Raw genomic sequence first — 19427 nt, 5'->3', positions numbered from 1 at the left:
GTATCACCACTTAAGGTTAATGCTGGAATCTTAGCTTCAACATGGCATGAGGCTTCTCCCAGTGAGACATTCTCGCTCTCTATTTTGGTTGAGAGGGCGCTCGACATCATCATCATCATCATCATCATGGTCATCATCATGGTCATCATCATGGTCATCATCATGGTCATCATCATGGTCATCATCATGGTCATCATCATGGTCATCATCATGGTCATCATCATGGTCATCATCATGGTCATCATCATGGTCATCAGCGCCCTGACGAAAAGTCAACATGAAATCTCATGGGTGGGGACGAAGGCTGCCTCACATTTGGAGCAGTTTATAACGTACTAAAGTCTGCCGGCCTTCCCCACCAGTTTAGGGATGAGGCCTGACTGTTCACAAAATTTCACCACTCTTAACACTTGTATCGGTATCTGCGAAGATGGTGGGCAGATCTCCAGCGAGACCAAGGGCTGCCCTAATATCAGTAGACAGGAGACACGTATCCACAATATGCTGAACTGAAAGCGGCACGCCACAAACTTCACAGAATGTTGGATCCTCCTGCCAGAGGAGGAAGCCATGTGTTAAAGGGCTATGCCCGATGTGCAGTCTGGTAAGCAAAACCTCCTTCCAGCGGCGAGGGTGACACGAAGTCCGCCAAGGCTTTGTGGTCGATTTGAGCGACCGCAGTTTTTTGTGTGACACCTGCAACCATTCAGTCTCCCACTGACGCATGATGCAGCATGAGATAATGGCGTGCAACGGGATGGGACATTGATGGACAGCACCATCCGAACATGCTTCCTTGCCAGTTTCGTCAGCCATGCCGTCACCCTGTATTATCCCAACGTGGCCAGGTACCCAGCGAAAGATCACCACCGTCCATTGCGTTGGAGCCGCTGTAAGGAGTCATGGATGAGCTGAATCAGCGGGTCTACCGGATAAATTTAGTGAAGAGCTTGCAACGCACTAAGAGTCGGAACAGACAAGGAAACTCGTACGGCGATGTCTGTGAACCCACTCCAGTGCCATCAGAATGCCATATAAGTCCGCATCATAATTTGTAAATTATTCTGGAAGACGCATTTTAAAAACCGTATCAGGGAAACCACAGGACAACCGAGAGAATTCTCTTGCTGGGATCCATCTGTTTACATAACGATAAAACTATGGTACATACTTAATATAGACGAAAACAAAGTTGTAAAAACCATATCTGGAGTACAACTTACCGTGTACTGTCAAGCTTAAAATCACTATTTAAGACGGTAGTTCACAGCTATCCCAGTATTAATACAAACATTTTCTCTACGTGTGTGTCTGGCTCACTCACACAAAGGAAGGGTCTCTTGTCACGTTCCATCGATATCGTTTCCATTACACGCCGAACACTAATTCGGACTAAACAAGGAAACTGAGGGGACCGGAGAAACAGTTCAGTGAAAGAATTCTCGAAGTACCCGTATGAAGAAATTTAGTGAAACATAAATCAGTATGGCTAGTTGTGGATTCCAACAGCTACTCCTCCGCAGTACAAGCCCAGCGTCTGAACGATCTCGAATCGAACGGGATACAGCTTGCAGCTCTCAGTCACACTCTTAAACGACTGTCCCAGTGAATTTTCCGCTAACTGTACTACTTTACTACCTCGCTCTTGTGAAATAATGGCACAGACTCAGAACAGGTCTGTTTTTAGAAAATGATTGGCAATTCTCTAGCTTCCTCAAAAGTTTGGAGTTTCTCCGTAGAAATAGGTTTAAGAGATTCCTTTCACTTTCTAGAGCTCCGAAATCTATGAGTTCCTGAACTGAGCTAAGATTCCAGAATGAGATTTTCACTCTGCAGCGGAGTGTGCGTTGATATGAAACTTCCTGGTAGATTAAAACTGTGTGCCGGACCGAGACTCGAACTCCTGACCTTTGCCTTTCGCGGGCAAGTGCTCTACCATCTGAGCTACCCAAGCACGACTCACGACCCGTCCTCACAGCTTCAGATCCGCCAGTGCCTCGTCTCCTACATTACAGACTTCACAGAAGCTCTTCTGCGAACTTTTAAGAACTATCTAAGATTGTCGTAATTGTATCTTTTAACCTTCCGCAGCAATTTATTCTAAGCACGCCTTCCGTAGCAATTTATTCTACGTACGATTAAAGTGTAACCACTAACTTTTCTTCAAACATGCACTACACTTCTCAGATTTAGAATTGCTACTTGTAAACTGTTACAGCACTGATGAGTAAAACGCTCTGCAGGTCAGTTTCATAACAAGCCCTGTTCGATTTTGTTCTACAGCCCAGCTACGTGCCTAGTTATTTCATGGCTACACTGCGTATTGTGTTTATAGGTCTAGAGCTCTTCTGATACGCAGCTGACAGTTCGTGCTAGGTGTGAAACGTTGTAAATAAGTGATAACAGATGGAGGCCGCGCAGATGAGAGGCTCGAACAACAATACGGAAGCTCACGTCCTTCCGCCGCGGTGTGCTTCTTATGTTATCTGCAAACTGATGTCGCCTGCAAGGTTGCAACGTTCAGCACCACTGGCTTCCAGCAACCATCCACATCACCACTTATGCCTTCGTTTCCGGCGCCATGACGACGAAGAAAGTGCTATATCCACGTTCGGATACTTTCGTTGAATTTAACTATTCTTATCTGCCAGCAAGAGGTACCAGCAGCAGGTCTTTGCACCCTCAACTTGGTATCTGTAAACCACAAAATCCAGCAACAACTGCTATTACACAGTCGGCGACCAATTTTCATCCTCTTCCTGAACCAGCTATCATATGATATACAGGGCTATTACAAATGATTGAAGCGATTTCATAAATTCACTGTAGCTCCATTCATTGACATATGGTCACGACACACTACAGATACGTAGAAAAACTCATGAAGTTTTGTTCGGCTGAAGCCGCACTTCAGGTTTCTGCCGCCAGAGCGCTCGAGAGCGCAGTGAGACAAAATGGCGACAGGAGTCGAGAAAGCGTATGTCGTGCTTGAAATGCACTCACATCAGTCAGTCATAACAGTGCAACGACACTTCAGGACGAAGTTCAACAAAGATCCACCAACTGCTAAGTCCATTCGCGATGGTATGCGCAGTTTAAAGCTTCTGGATGCCTCTGTAAGGGGAAATCAACGGGTCGGCCTGCAGTGAGCGAAGAAACGGTTGAACGCGTGCGGGCAAGTTTCACGCGTAGCCCGCGGAAGTCGACGAATAAAGCAAGCAGGGAGCTAAATGTACCACAGGATGGTGCTCCACCGCACTTCCATCATGATGTTCGGCATTTCTTAAACAGGAGATTGGAAAACCGATGGATCGGTCGTGGTGGAGATCATGGTCAGCAATTCATGTCATGACCTCCACGCTCTCCCGACTTAACCCCATGCAATTTCTTTCTGTGGGTTTATGTGAAAGATTCAGTGTTTAAACCTCCTCTACCAAGAAACGTGCCAGAACTGCGAGCTCACATCAACGATGCTTTCGAACTCATTGATGGGGACATGCTGCGCCGAGTGTGGGAGGAACTTGATTATCGGCTTGATGTCTGCCGAATCACTAAAGGGGCACATATCGAACATTTGTGAATGCCTAAAAAAACTGAGTTTTTGTATGTGTGTGCAAAGCATTGTGAAAATCTCAAATAATAAAGTTATTGTAAAGCTGTGAAATCGCTTCAATCATTTGTAATAACCCTGCACAAGCACGGTCGCAATAATACATGATGAATTTAACGTAATTTGATTTGATTTAAGTAGGAAGAAAAACTTCGGTGGTCCTAGCCCTCTGTTTCCCGAAGCGAAACAATTTATCGTGCGGAATTTCTCTCCGTCATTCTATAAAGGTCAACCAGTATCCTTACAGAGTAGTACGAGTGCTTTTACCGGATCTGTCAGCCACAATTTCTTCAGGAGTTAATCACCCACGTATTTTGTCCCTTTTTCGTCTTCGAATTGGAAGTGTAAATGTGTTGCAGTTTCATCCCCCCTCTTCCCCCGTACTACATCATCTGCACTACGGGGCTTTTTTCCCTATACCCATCGTGTATAGGCGTTTCATGAAGTTCCTATAGCCAGTCACTAGAACTGCCACGAGTATAACCTGCTTCCTGTTAAGGCCCAGAACTACACAACTTCTCTTAAAACATGGTTACGGCAGCATCAGCTTACCATGCTTTTGTTTTTGGATTTTAGTCCTGATCCACTTACGTAGTTTATATTTTACCGTCGCCTTAGCGATAGGTAAGACAGGTTCTGGTGCAACAAATGGAGTCATCACCAGTGCTCTGGAAAGCTTATCAGCGTATTCATTACGAATAATTCATGAGTGAACAGGGACCCACAGCAGTGTCTAAAAACGTACATGTCTAATTACTGTGGGCTTTCCAACTTCAACACACTGAATGCTGGAACACAATACACCAGATATAAAAACTGTCAAGGAAAAAAGGGGTGGATAATTGACACTGCCATCACAAGTGATAGCAGAATCGATAAGACAACTTGGCAAAGCTTGCCAGATACGATAAATTGAAAAGCGAACTACAGCGACTCCTGCAAAAAGAAGTGAAAGTGGTCCCAGTGGTTGACAGCAGATTGGGAGAAGTGCCGAAAGATCTTAGTGGGCATTAAAACCGTAGGCACTGGAAAAAATTTATCTGCCAATTACAAAAAAATCACTTTACTGGGATCTGCACGAATTCACCGGGACATCACGCAGTCCTAGACGCTTAGGAAGTGTGACTAGTGATAAAACACTAAATCCTGCGTAGTGGACTCATCTGCTGTGCTTACTGTTGTAAACAGTACGTATAGTGACAATAGTTGTACCGTTCGTAGTGATATGCATGGTGACAGTGGACGGTGGTAGTGAGTGCTTATTAGTGGTGGTTCTGAGGATGGTTAATGTTGGTGTCAGTGTCGTACAAGGGTCATGCGCACTGTGACGGTGGCGTGATGAGGTTGAAATTACTGTCAGTCGTGAGCGATACTTAAGGCGTGACGGTCGCTTATTTGTTTCGTGATTCGTGTGGCTGTGTATTCATTCAGTTTTAAAACGGAAGCTGATACCTAATCAGGTCGGATTACACGTAGTTCAAAAATGGCTCTAAGCACTATGCGACTTAACTTCTGAGGTCATCAGTCACTTAGAACTAGTTAAACCTAACTAACCTAAGGACATCACACACATTCATGCCCGAGGCAGGATTCGAACCTGCGGCTGTAGCGGTCGCTCGGCTCCAGACTGTAGCGCCTAGAACCGCACGGCCACTCCGGCCGGCTTACACGTAGTGACCAGCGCTCCTACATCAGAATTTAATCTCTATGTGGAAAGAACTCAACGGAAATTGCAGATAGGTTCTGCGTGATCTGAGTGAAGAGCAGAAAGCAGGTCACAGAGTCTGAGAAGAATTGCTTCAACATTATCAAACAGAAGGACAACAGTTACGGAAAAGCATTGTTGCACTAGATGAAACCTGGATACGAGATTTCGAGCAAGAACTGTCAGTCTCAGTCATCACAATGGAAGAGTTCTGTCTCTCCACGCCCGAAAAAATTCCGCCGCCAACAATAAAATGCGAAACTGATGATCATCTTTGCATGTGACATGAATGCAGTCGTAGGCACAATTGAGTGCTCCATGGGACGTCTGTAACAGGCGCGTACTACAAGCTGTTTCTGTAAAATGTTTTGCGCCAGAAAATTTGTCAAAGGCTGCCTGACATGCTTGCAACTGGTGTCATTTTGCACGATAATGCAAGACCGCATATTGCATACCAGTGAGAGAAATGCCCGACAAATATTGATGGTAAATACTTCCTCACCCACCATACAGTCCTGATATGGGCCTACCAGGTCCACATTGAAGGAACTAAAAAAAAAAAAAAAAAAAAAAAAAAAAAAAAAAAAAAAAAAATGGTACGTATTCTGTAAATTACATTATTTTCTTCGATTCTGTCTTACGGTGTACAGAACTTTTGAAATGACCCTCGTATTATGGTAATGAAGGATTGAGTATAATGAATTCAGCTCTTCCATATCCGCATTCACAGACACTATGTGCAACTACTTCTCCAGTTTAAAGGCATTTTTTTCTGAACTTTTTTCCATTCTTTCTGGCACGTGTAGGAGTCAACATCAAAGCAGAAGAAGACCAGGCCGACACACGTTTTACGAGACGGAAAAAGTGAAGTATGGCATGTATGTGTTCATCAAATAGCTTACGAGACATGCACTGAGGCAAAAATAACACCTCGAGTCAGTTTTCAGCTGTCTGACAAAAGGCTCTTAAAACGACGCGTTGCCCTGACTCTGCATACCTTGCACAGGTAGACATGACGTAACAGATAAGATGCGTCTTTCAACATCCTCAAACTACGTGCCTATTCTGTAAACCAAGGAAGCTTTGCACTTTCGGTATTTACAGACGTCCAGTTTCGTGGCCGGAACAAAATCAGAACTACCTTCCGGTAGCACCTCGCCCCACCGTTGCGCCGCTTTCGTCGGTGGTTCCGAGTTTCGAGGAAACAGCATGCGACCTCGGCTTCCAATCTGATCGTGTCGGGGCTTGTCGGGCACGTCTGCAGCTCCCACGGTCGCGCCGATACGGTGCAGGCGCATGGCTCTGGCAGCACGCTATCGTCAGCCGAAACGCCTGGGGGTCAGATAAGCGTCGCCCTGCCCTTACCGAGATCCATTCCGCACAGTGGCAAAGGGCGCGCGTTCACAGCCGGATGGCAACTGGTATATACTGACAGGCTTCAGTCGAGTTCGCACTGGCAGTCAGAGTCCACGGAGTAGCGAAACAGCTTAAAGCACATAATAAATGCAAGTCTTCCGGTCCAGATCGCATACCAATAAGGTTCTTGTCAGAGTATGCTGATGCAACAGGCTCATTCTTACAAGGGAACCTCCCCATCGCACCCCCCTCAGATTTCAGATTTAATTTTAGGTTGGCACAGTGGATAGGACTTGAAAAGCTGAACACAGATCAATCTAGGAAACAGGAAGAAGTTGTGTGGTTAGAGTGAGCAGCTGCGGAACGAGAGGTCCTTGGTTCAAGTCCTCCCTCGAGTGAAAAGTTTACTTTCTTTATTTTCGGAAAGTTATGATCTGTCCGTTCGTTCATTGACGTCTCTGTTCACTGTAATAAGTTTAGTTTCTGTGTTTTGCGACCGCGACGCATAACCGTGCGATTAGTAGACGAAAGGACGTGCCTCTCCAATGGGAACCAAAAACATTTTACCGCAAGGTCATAGGTCAACCGATTCCTCAACAGGAAAACACGTCTGATATATTCTATACGGCACTGGTGACGGCATGTGCGTCACATGACAGGAATATGTTGTCGACCCACCTAACTTGTACACTTGGCGAATGGGTAAAAAGATTCTTCACCTTGCCCGATTTAGGTTTTCTTGTAGATGTGATAGTCACTCCCAAAAATGTGATGAAAACATAAGAGTTTGTCACATAAACTGCAACAAATGAATGCAACAGTTTTACAGTCGCACAGTTTTCCCTGTGCTCTGTCAAAACATATGTTTTTAACGTTTTCAAAATTTTCCGTGTGTAGACCGTCAAATCCTGCGTATGTCCAAGCAAATCTGAACATGTCCTGGAATTTTGGAGAGCGAAGTTGATTATGTATGAGTGCCTGAACTTTGATAATTGACACACGATCACGTAAACAATACTGCTCTGTATACCTGTGCAGCTTCGCAAAATAATTGTCTGAAAATAAAAAATCAAACTATTCGCTCGAGGGGAGACTTGAACCTAGGACCTCCCGCTCCGCAGCTACTCAGGCTAACCACGGGACCACGGCGCTCCTGAGTTCACACTGTCCTTTATGATGCCTATCTTGCGCATGGACTACTCAGCTTGTATATTTTGCTTATTTTTTCATAGTTCCACACAACTTCTTGTTTTCTCGAGTGATCTGTGTTCAGTTTTTCAAGACCTATCCACTTTGTCAACTTATAACTAAATCTGAGGGGGGGGGGGGGGAGGGGTGCGATGGGGAGGTTCCCTTGTTAGCAATCATATACAACCACTCGTTTCGCGAAAGATTCCTATCAAAAGACTAAAGTTGCAAAAGTCACACCAATACTCATGGAAATAGGAGTAATTCGCTGAATTGTACATCCACATGACTAACGTCGATTTGCAGCAGGAGTTTGGAACATAACTCTGTTCGAACATTATTAATTACCTCGCAGGTAACGGTCTGCTGACAGTCAGCACGGACTCAAAATAACCTTGCGAAACTACTAGCTTTGTATTTGCACGAGGAATCTCAAATGGATTTTATATTTCTGGATTTTCAGAAGGCTTTTGACACAGTTCCTCACAAGAAACTTCTAATAAAATTACGTGCCTACGGAGAATCACTTCAGTTGTGCAATTGGATTCCCGAATTCCTGCCCCAAAGGCCGCAGTACGTAATAACCGACGGAAAATCGTCGAGTAAAACAGAAATGATATCCGGAGTTCCCCAAGGAAGTTTTGTAGGTCCTTTGCTGTTTCTAATCCACATAAATGATTTGGAGATTTTTTGAGCAGCCCTCTTAGTTTGTTTGCAGATGATGCTGTCACTTACCGTCTAGTCATGTCATCAGAAGATGAAAACCAATTGCAAAATGAAAGACGCGACATCTGAATGGTGCGAAAAGTGACAACTGTCTTTCAACAAGAAAAAGCGTGACGTCATCCACATGAGTTCAGAAAGAAATCCGCTAAATTTCGATTAAATGACGAATCACTCAAATTTCAGGGCTGTCAATTCGACTAAATATCTGGAAATTACAAGTTGTAACAGTCACATAAATAATGTGGGGAAGGCGAACCAAAGACTACGTTTTATTGGCAACAATTAGGAGATGCAACGAGTCTATTAAAGAGACTGCTTAATTGCACTTGTTCGTCCTCTGCAAGACAACTGCTGTACATACAGAAACCTTACAAAACAAGACTGACGGAGGACATCAGAAAAGCTCAATGAAGGGCAGCTAGTTCTGTATTCTCGCGGAATGGAGTATCACGGCTGTGGTAAGCGAGTTGGGATAGCAATCATTAAAACAAAGGCGTTTTTCGTTGCGTTGAAATCTTTTCACTGAACTTCAATCACCAACTTTCTCCTCTGAGTGTGAAAATATTTTATTGTCGCCAACATACAAAGCGAGATACGATCATAATGATAAGAGAACCCAGAGCTCGTACAGGAATATTTGTTCATTTTTTCCCCACGCGCTGTTTGAGTGTGGAACGGTAGAGAAATAGTCTGAATGCGGTTCGAAGAACTCTCTACCCGATGTGCAAGTGTGAACTGCATAGTATTGATGTAGACGTATTTTACGGCATCCATTAGAGCCTCGCAATAGTGCAGAGTAATGAAAATCTGAAGTTAATAACCCACCAGTTAAATTGACTGCACGCTAACCTGTATTGCAACCACTTCCCATCACCAGTTAGCTAATCAGATACGGAGCACTAAACCTTTGGACGCAGCTGCGGAAGGAAATTAGTTACAACCACGATGAAGAAACCATCCTGGGAGTGAGCAGTGAGGTAGTTAAAACAATCACAAAAAACTGAAAAATTTAATACTACAGATTCACATAACTGCTAAGAAGACTAATTCTAGCCTAAAAAGATGCTCACCTGATCAGACAAAGCAAAACAGCAAATTTTCAGACAAGAAAGTGAGGCCAAAAGACGTCGAAAGATACCAGAACTTTGATTTCCAGCTTTCAGAGATGCCGTCACAAGTGCTTCGATGAAAAGTCGTGTAGAATATTTCCGAATGTCCGTAACAAAGTTTTGGATGATACGCTACCAACAACAACGTCACTTTGAAACGCATAGTGTTCTTGTGGTAAAAGAATCACTTTACCTGTTACAGGAAGAGAGAGAGAGAGAGAGAGAGAGAGAGAGAGTGTGTGTGTGTGTGTGTGTGTGTGTGTGTGTGTGTGTGTGTGTGTGCGCGCGCGCGCGCTTGTGTGGTAACATGGAAGCTAAAGTAAAAAGACATTCTCAACAATGGGGCTCGGTTCTTTGGATTTCTGCAAATACATGTTAATGGGAATTTGTAATTAACACATGCACATTTCTGTAGCAACTAAAAGTGAGAGAAATGCACCAGCTGCTGATCTTTTGAGGCCGCTAACAGAGAAACTATGATGCCTAAACAAAAGCTACCTCTTACGAAGCTATGCGTAAAGTGGTCGAATAAGTGGAAGGTTGAGAGAGTGTGCCAAAGAAAACCTGAACGAAGCAAAACATATTCTACTGTCCATTGACAGGACTATAACTCGCCCAGAATCGTAAACCGCCATATGGCGTTCATGGTGTATTGATTTCTATAGTAACGTTCTGGTTCCGACGTCAATAGCACAGAAGATTTAAAGGCCTGTATTACTCTGAACCAATGTAAGTTAATATGTCTACTCATACATTTTCCTTCAGGAGACTACTGAAAACTTTTGATTGACAATTTTCGAGTCCCGATTCTTCTAATATTTTAACAATCCTTTGGGGATGTCACCATCAAACACTCAAGAAAAAAGATTCAACTTTTTGTAATAATGCTATTGGCTAATTCTTCAGTTTTATTATTTAATTTTTCGATGTTCTCTTCGGGAATATGATATAGTTTGGTTGGATATTGTATAAGAATGACTGACTGATGTGATCATATATGCAATACTGCGAAATGTGGTGACGATGTCTGCGAATACCTACATGACATTTTGCGTAGTGAATTCGTAATAGACATGCACAACTGAGTAATTGTTAGACGCAATGAAGTGGACGTTCACAACGTTCTCCTCAGATATCTAAGATTACTGCTTTCACATATCGCCGGACAGTCTTTGGTTTCCCTAGCCTTTCTCGTTGGTTAATCGGTAACAATAACACGACCCCGACCTCTCTGGTTGATGATTATATATTTGTGTGGCCAAAATTGCCACTAAAGATATCGCGTTTAACTAACATAACATACAGTTAACTAAAAAAGCATCTGAAACACACACACACACACACACACACACACACACACACACACCATACAGTTAACTAAAAAAGCATCTGAAACACACACACACACACACACACACACACACACACAGTGGAGTTCTGAGTGGTAGTCTAAATGGATGTGCCAACCGTCGTAGGCCATTACAATTCTACGTCTCATATTAGCAGCACAATGGCAGGGGAACACACACAGCTGTTTGTCGAAGCATTCTCCACGATGCATTTTGCGCAACAGGTTTCCGTTGTGCGGTATCAGCGCAGTTTAACGAGACTAAAAATCCACGTACTTAATTACCTGGTTTAAGTTTAAGCTATTTTACCATCATTTTACTTCGACTTGCGACCTCCGTGCACGCGGATAAGACTCTAATCACTATTTACATTTCTCGTTAAATTTTATGTTTCGCTATAATTGGCTGAACGAACCGGTTGCTAAGAGGCAGGCACCTGCCGTGTTTAACATTTAGCACTATGCTGTTCAAACAAGTTGTGTTAATGGCTTCTTTTTGTGCAAAGCTTGGGCAGTCTCGTCTGAGGCTCATGAACTAATCCAAGGTTGGTCCATATGTTATTACTAAATACATTGTAGATCTTAGCTCGCTCCGGCGGAAAAGCAGAAAAAGGAGTGTGTTCTGCCAGTTTCTGGAATTTTGCTAGAAAAACGGTGGCTATTTTCCTAAAAAGTAAATTAGTACCGAACTAAACGACTTAATATACAAATGAAGAAACTGCGTCTAGTTACATAAGGGAAGGCGCCAACAGTGCTAGGCGTTCAGCGCTCCGGGGTCGCCGGATTTCACCCGCTGCAGAAGGCGGTAACTATCGCGAAAGTATACAGTTTCTCGCGGCCGGGCCGGCGTGAAACAGGTAGCTGGCTGACTACGTCACAACGAGAAACGCTTAGTCAGCGCTCTGGTCGATAGGGACCTCGTCCATTATATTGGTGACACCTAACGCCGTTATGGCAATTTCTTGTCCGCTCTGCTTGTGTAAAACGTTTCTGAAAATATCGGGAGCATTCATTCAAATGGACGGAATGAAATATTCAGGATAGCGCTGCTATGGAAATGCCGCAGTACGTAACCCACGGCAACGACCTGGCAGACACAAACCGCTCCCGTCCCTAGATGAAGGCGTCGTGTGGCGAACACGCCTTTTCCTGCAAGACTCTTGGCATCTGCATAAGGAAGACTGTGCTGCGAGGAGAATACAAACAGGTTGGCTCTCGTCCCGCGCTCCTATGCAGCTGCAGACGACAGCTGACACTGCGAAATTAAGTGAAAAGGTATACTTTTTGCCACAACTGATTTCAGGCGGGCAATCTATCTTCACGTGGCTACAATTCAGTGCGCTACACGCTGTCCAAGAAATAGTGTGGCTATCATGTGCTAGTACAGGAAACTGGATCGTGGAAAAGTATTATCCATATCCGGAGTAGCACAGAAACCGAGAAATAGTTTTCTCTTATTTCATGACAAACGCAATGAGGGAAACACTGGACGAACTATTTACCTCTTGCAAACGAAACATGTGGTTGCCCGTTGAGACGGCACTAAGCCCGGCGCCTGTAGTTAAAAGTAAATAAACAATCACTAGCGCCGAATATTATCCGGTTACTCTTGCTTTGCCTTCTTCATTGCAAGAAGAACCAAGGATTTCGTTGAAACCACTGCAAGACTATATTTAATTTCTTTAGCGTCCATAATGGTTTAGGAACAGAAAATAGCTTATCTTTGCCGTAAAAGGTGCATTCACGTACGTACGTACGTACACACACACACACACACACACACACACACACACGCACACTATTTATTACACCGTCAGGTTACGGATAAACGTGGATAAATGTCACACTAAATTCCAGATGTTTACTTTTCTCTTGGTAAATGGATAAACAGACCATTGCATGAACACTCAAAACCTAACGAGTGACACTTTAGCGAAACTGGAGAATACAGTTTCACAGATTTTACAACATTACGACGAATCAGTACGCTAAAATAGCTAAAGGTTCAATATATTTGTATATTGTGCCACTTTAGACTAAGCAGCTTCAATAAATTGCGAGGAAAACAGGAGCACTCATAAGAACATCAGGATCGAATCACCAGCATTTCTTTGAAGTTTGTTTACAAATGCTGCAATATAGCAATGAGTGTAAACAACGAGGAAAATCTGTCACTGGCGCACGTATTGTCGACTGCAGGAGAGAAAATGAAGTCTTGCATATAGTAATAAATGACGTGCGTTTTGAACTGCATTTGTTCTTGCCGCCGGCAGCAATTGCGCAACGACCGGCAAAAAATGCCAAGTTACGAGCGTATTCAGCTTCAGTTCACTAATACAGTGCTCGGTCTCATACCTGTTTGTGCTACGCGTGAGATAGGCGGGAACTCCAGTTCTTGCAAGTTTTGTTAGCTGTCGCAGACGTAAGCCGCCGGCTACGTCGGGAAGTTGCGCCACTCCTCGTCCGCACGCGGCGACAGTCAGAGACTGAATGAGGAGCGAGACCACGAGGCAGACCCGGCGCAGAGCCGGCGGCGACCCCGAACTCTGCCGACGGGAACCGAGCGCAGCCGAGTGCTCGCGCCGAAGGCGTAGCCAGACGGAGCTTTTGCACAAGTTGCGACAGGTTCGGGTTGGCAGCAGGGATCTCCGCGGTTGAGGACGATCTTCTTCGGCGCCGCACACCAGAGGCGAGGTTCAAGGTTGCAGGCATAGCATTCCCCTCCCCCTTTTCCCCTCTCTATCCTCGGAACCAGCACTGGCGCCTCATCAAGTCTGACAGAAATAAGAACATGACGTCACTTATTCTTCTTATTCGTAGGCAGAGACTTGTCGGCATGTGACAACGTTTGAGGAAGAGTGCATTTCCCGTACTCCCTGCCCGTAGGTGTTGCACAAAATCACTCTACTTGTCGCACTCGCTAGGCCTCTGGCCTCATATTCGGGGGCGGAGACTCTGGTCCAAATCCTGCCCGACCAGTCTGCGTTTTCTGTGATTTTCCACGAGTGACTGTTTCTTCGAAAGGAATATGAACGATGTCTTTCCCCATCACTGTCCAACAGAGCGATTGCTGTGTGTTTAAACGGGGCACTAGGTTCTAATGTTGAACTAAATGCTCTCAGTGACATGAAATTTTTCCATTCTTTCGTGCAGTTAACTTTGTGATGAAAATTTGTAACGCGTTAAAACTGTGTATCTGACTGGGACTCGAACCCAGATACCTGAATTTTGCATGTAATGCGCTGTCAATTGCGTTACCCGTACAAGTTTCATATACCGACACAAAGATTCAAGCCGGCCGAGGGCCGAGCGGTTCTAGGCGCTATAGTCTGAAACCGCGCTTCCGCCACGGTCGCAGGTTCGAATCCTGCCTCGGGCATGGGTGTGTGTGATGTCCTTAGGTTGGTTAGGTTTAAGTAGTTGTAAGTTCTAGGGGACTGATGACCTCAGAAGTTAAGTCCCATAGTGCTCAGAGCCATTTGAGTCAAAGATTCAAAGTAAACTAATCAAAACAAGTTTCACATCAGCCTCTCTACTTGCAAAGTACAGTATGTGGTAGTTTGAGCAAAGAAAATCGCCACTGTCAGCCATGCGTCTAAGGGAGATAAAAATAAATCTGTATTATGAATCAGTTCAGTACAGTGTTCTATCTCTCCAATCGTGAATGGGAAAATGTGGATTGTGTTCACCGTTCAGATTGTCGGCGCATCTTAACAGTGCAGTCAAAGATAGTGGTAAGTTTTGTAGAAGCATTTTTCACAAGCTTTCTATATGTTTTCAATAGTACTTAATTCCGAAATTTCAAAGCCCCGTCAGAATTTCGGTCCGGAAGCTGATCATAAATGGAAAAACCACAACAACATGTTTTTTTTTATTTTTCACTTGTATCTCAGAAACGGCACAATTTTCAGCAAAACTGACTATGAAAATAAAGGTCCTGCGTTTCAGATTCGAAATCGCGCTAACTTCAACAAGCGCTGACGAAAAATGTCATGCAGACTTATTTTGTGGAAAGTTCCATACCCTTTATTTTCATAAATACTCAGCTTCGCCGAAAATTTAATCGTTTCCGAGTTATAAGAGAAAGACCAAAAAAGTCCCATTTTTTGTAGTTTTCTTTATTTTTTGACCCATTTCGGGGCCGAAATTTTGGTGGGACTTTGAAAATTCGGATTCAGCATCCTCAAAAACATATAGAAACCTTGTCACAAAACTTCTACAAAACCTTCCGCTAGTTTCTCTTTTTGTGCACAATTTGAATGACCTATAGAGTATTATTTCAAACCTAGGCTCTGTACGCATTGTCACTTTATGGCAAAGAGAGGTGCCGGGAAGTTACTCGCCGAAATGACGTACATCACAGCAGTGGCATTGGAACGTTCATGTCCTATCGTGAGAGACAGTTAAGGTGTAGCTCGCAGCGAACGTCTCCAGTTGATGACCGCTAACTTACGGCACGTAGCTACCCCGGCGTGCTAGACTGTCAAACCTTCAATAAGCTGAAGCCACTGTCATGCCACCGATAAATCTACCAGTATTGTCAGACGCCAGTTGGAACGAGGTTTTAAGAAGGCTAAGAATGACATTGGGACACCCAAAAGAAAATGTGTGCCGCAATTTTATCAGCTACAATTGCCAAGAAACAATGAAAAACAACGAAAAGGAGGAAACGGGTCTGAGAAGGGCTGCAAAGGGACGACTTGTGACGTAATTATATCTGCCCTACAAGGATATGTGCACTTGTTTAACGCAAAACTTTTTTACGTTTTATGAGAATTTTGCAAGACTGGCATGCATTTTGCAGACCTCTTAGTAGTCACTGCAAATGAATGACTTACTTTTCGAAGTTTTTCCACACTGCTGTGTAATTCAACAAGGTTCAAATGGCTCTGACCACTATGGGACTTAACATCTGAGGCCATCAGTCCCCTAGAACTTAGATCTACTCAAACCTAACTGACCTAAGGACATCACACACATCCATGCCCGAGACAGGATTCGAACCTGCGACCATAGCGGTCGCGCAGTTCCGGACTGATGCGCCTAGAACCGCTCGGTCACAACGACCGGCAATTCAACAACGAAACACTATGTTTAGAAATGAATAAAGGAAGCGATACCGTACTGAATCCTTCAGTGATCGTCTTAAAGTGACACATTCCATGACTATCTTTGCATTAGGCTATTAGAACTGTTTCGTGTTAAAAAAACTACGTGAAAAATAGAATCTGCGGTATGATATGCACAAACACGAACAGTGCACACTAACGCACTGCGGCTGATTCATGAAGCTCTGTCAACATCTGAATGACGGACATTATCACGCCGTCAGTACTCAACCTTACACGGTCGGTACATATTGACAGTACTGAGAATATTTTTGGGACCATCAATACTGCTCGCCAGTATTTCTATTGTTGACAATACGTCAATACGGCCCTTAGACGGACAATACGTTTGACAGTATTATTGAATGCGTGAGGGCTCCTTTAGATATATGAGGAAGAGTTGTGTCGATACAGACAGTAAGCAACCTTGTCCGTACGATTAGTGTGGCCTCCAATTGTCCGTTACGAATAATAGTACGAATGCTCCAACACCGTCGTGAACGAGGAAGGTGGGGAAGGGAACGGATAGAATGAAACTTAGATCAGGGCGTTCGTCTCTCTTAACTGGCCATTGTGGGATTTTTATGACGCACGATGATCGCCGTAGAAAAGTTTGGATGACGCGAGGTACAAATACACGTTTCAGGTATGTAATTCTCGGGTTAAATAGGGAGGTGGATCAGTCCTGATTTGGATTATCTGTAATTCATCATCCCTTTTCTTAGCTACTTAAGAAAAGTTGATCGCTTTTGGCTACTTTTGATACTAACCTTCCCAAAGCCGATAACGGTAAATAATTGGGTCGCCGGTCTCACTATAAAATGTTGACTAACTAAACGAAACGCTTTTTTAGCCTTGTTTCACTAACTTTATTATTAATGTACGATCTACGTTTCGTGTTATAACACCATTTCCTAGAACACAACTGATCCCAAAGATGAGAACTAATGAAAGATAAACACGTAAATTTCTTTATCTGCCTGGCTATCTAGCTGTATATGGATTAAGAAGTCGAGGTGGTTATCTTTGCTTGTTTCCCATCTTTAGGATCGGCTGTGTACTAGAAAATGGGGTTATGACCCGAAACTTAAGTCTTACACTATAATAAAGTTGGCGAAAAATGCTAAAAAAGTGTTTCGTTTAGTTAATGCAATATACATCGTTTCACCAAGAACCCACAGTTTAATCGATTAAAATGATAAAATATTGTCCCCCTTGAGTCATGAGTGTAAGGGGCGATCAGAAAGTTTTTCATTCGAGGACGTATAGCCCAGAGCCAATATGGAAACCAGGTAAAATTGCCATGAATATTGAGGCAATCATCCTAACGAAGCACCAGAATGAAGATACCCGTTTGGAGAAACACCACGTTCTGCTGCCGCACATGCTCTTCCGACAGAAATCGTCGGCCCTTCAAGCCCTTATAGGCCTTTTTTTTAAGGAACCGAAGGCGTGAAAATCGCATGGGGAGAGACCAGGACTACAGGGCGGGTACTCGAGTGTTTCCCACGTGAGTTGGCGTAACTTCTGCGTTACGAAATTTGCGATATGGGGACGTGCGTTATCATGAAGCAGCAACACCCTTAGCACACTATTTCACGGCGGTGCTGTGGACGTCTGTCGGTGTTTGTCCTCCGGCAGTCAAGGAAAGAATAACAGGACGTTGTCCCTGCTTGCACGCATTTCATAATAACGTCGCCATAGTTCACATTTAGCATTTACCGCACGTGCGTTGGGGAGACACGGATGCCACACTCATCTCTTGTCTACATGTCGGTGCTTCTATACCCGCAACGGAGTCGCGATTCGTTTGTATACGCCACGGGAACGCCCTCAGACGGAAACTTTTTTGATCGTCCCTTATAATTCAAGAGTAATTCACTAACCGGCTCATCATATCCTTCTGATTGCTCATTTCCAGAGCGCCCAGCGTACGTTCAAAGGATCGGCGAACAATAGTAATGTCTGCGCCGGAAAATGGACAGCAATAACTCGCTTAAAATGAGCAAATCTTCTGTTCCCATACATCTGCCACACACTGGTCTACCTGAAAAGAAAAATAAAGGCTAACTATTGATAAGGACATGTCAACATAAATTAATACTGAATATTAATACCCAGCAATCCCTGGTTTCGTATCTTAACTGAAGAAGTTGCTAAATCTCTGTTGTCTCAGTAATACGCTTAATAGCTTATAGGTTCTCCTGGAAAGTAGACATAGTAACAAAAAACCATGAACCTCCAGTCCTTTACCGAACAGAGTTCCTTCCTCCTACCAATAAAGTACTCTACTGGCCAATAAAATTACTACACCAAGAAGAAATGCAGATGATAAACGGGTATTCATTAGACAAATATATTATACTAGAACTGACATGTGATTACATTTTCACGCAATTTGGGTGCATAGATCCTGAGAAATCAGTACCCAGAACAACCAGCTCTGGCCGTAATAACGGCCTTGATACGCCTGCGCATTGAGTCAAACAGAGCTTGGATGGCGTGTACAGGTACAGCTGCCCATGCACCTTCAACACGATACCACAGTTCATCAAGAGTAGTGACTGGCGTATTGTGACGAGCCAGTTGCTCGGCAACCATTGACCAGACGTTTTCAATTGATGAGATATCTGGAGAATGTGCTGGCCAGGGCAGCAGTCGAACATTTTCTGTATCCAGAAAGACCCGTACAGGACCTGCAACATGCGGCCGTGCATTATCCTGCTGAAATGTAGGGTTTCGCAGGTATCGAATCGAATGAAGGGTAGAGCCACGGGTCGTAACACATCAGAAATGTAACGTCAACTGTTCAAAGTGCCGACAATGCGAACAAGAGGTGACCGAGACATGTAACCAAAGGCACCCCATACCATCACGCCGGGTGATACGCCACCATGGCGATGACGAATACACGCTTTCAATGTGCGTTCACCGTGATGTCGCCAAACACGGATGCGACCATCATGATGCTGTAAACAGAACCTGGATTCATCCGAAAAACTGACGTTTTGCCATTCGTGCACCCAGGTTCGTCGTTGAGTACACCATCGCAGGCGCTCCTGTCTGTGATGCAGCGTCAAGGGTAACCGCAGCCATGGTCTCCGAGCTGATAGTCCACGCTGCTGTAAACGTCGTCGAACTGTTCGTGCAGATGGTTATTGTCTTGCAAACGTCCCCATCTGTTGGCTCAGGGATCGAGACGTGGCTGCACGATCCGTTACAGCCATGCGGATAAGATGCCTGTCATCTCGACTGCTAGTGATACGAGGCCGTTGGG

At 44.2% G+C, this 19427-nt stretch overlaps 2 protein-coding genes across 2 annotated transcripts in view; both read right to left on the bottom strand.

Annotated features, from left to right (window-relative positions):
- LOC124802688 (oxidative stress-induced growth inhibitor 1-like) overlaps positions 1-13519 on the bottom strand; it is a 130674-nt gene extending 117155 nt beyond the window's left edge. The window contains exon 1 of the mRNA XM_047263625.1: positions 13398-13519. The gene's annotated coding sequence lies outside the window, so the exon portion shown is untranslated. The remainder of the gene's footprint in view (positions 1-13397) is intronic.
- The window catches only part of LOC124803367 (GTPase Obg-like), a 121719-nt gene continuing 102328 nt past the window's right edge, over positions 37-19427 (bottom strand). Inside the window, exons 2-3 of the mRNA XM_047264553.1 lie at positions 13588-13816; positions 37-261 (exon numbers count right to left, since the gene is read on the bottom strand). Coding sequence (XP_047120509.1) covers positions 37-261; positions 13588-13816 — 454 coding nt within the window. The remainder of the gene's footprint in view (positions 262-13587; positions 13817-19427) is intronic.

Source organism: Schistocerca piceifrons, chromosome 6 (assembly GCF_021461385.2).
Source record: "Schistocerca piceifrons isolate TAMUIC-IGC-003096 chromosome 6, iqSchPice1.1, whole genome shotgun sequence".
Lineage (NCBI taxonomy): Eukaryota > Metazoa > Arthropoda > Insecta > Orthoptera > Acrididae > Schistocerca > Schistocerca piceifrons.
Note: the sequence above shows the minus strand (reverse complement) of the source record. Positions and strands in the feature narration are given on the sequence as shown.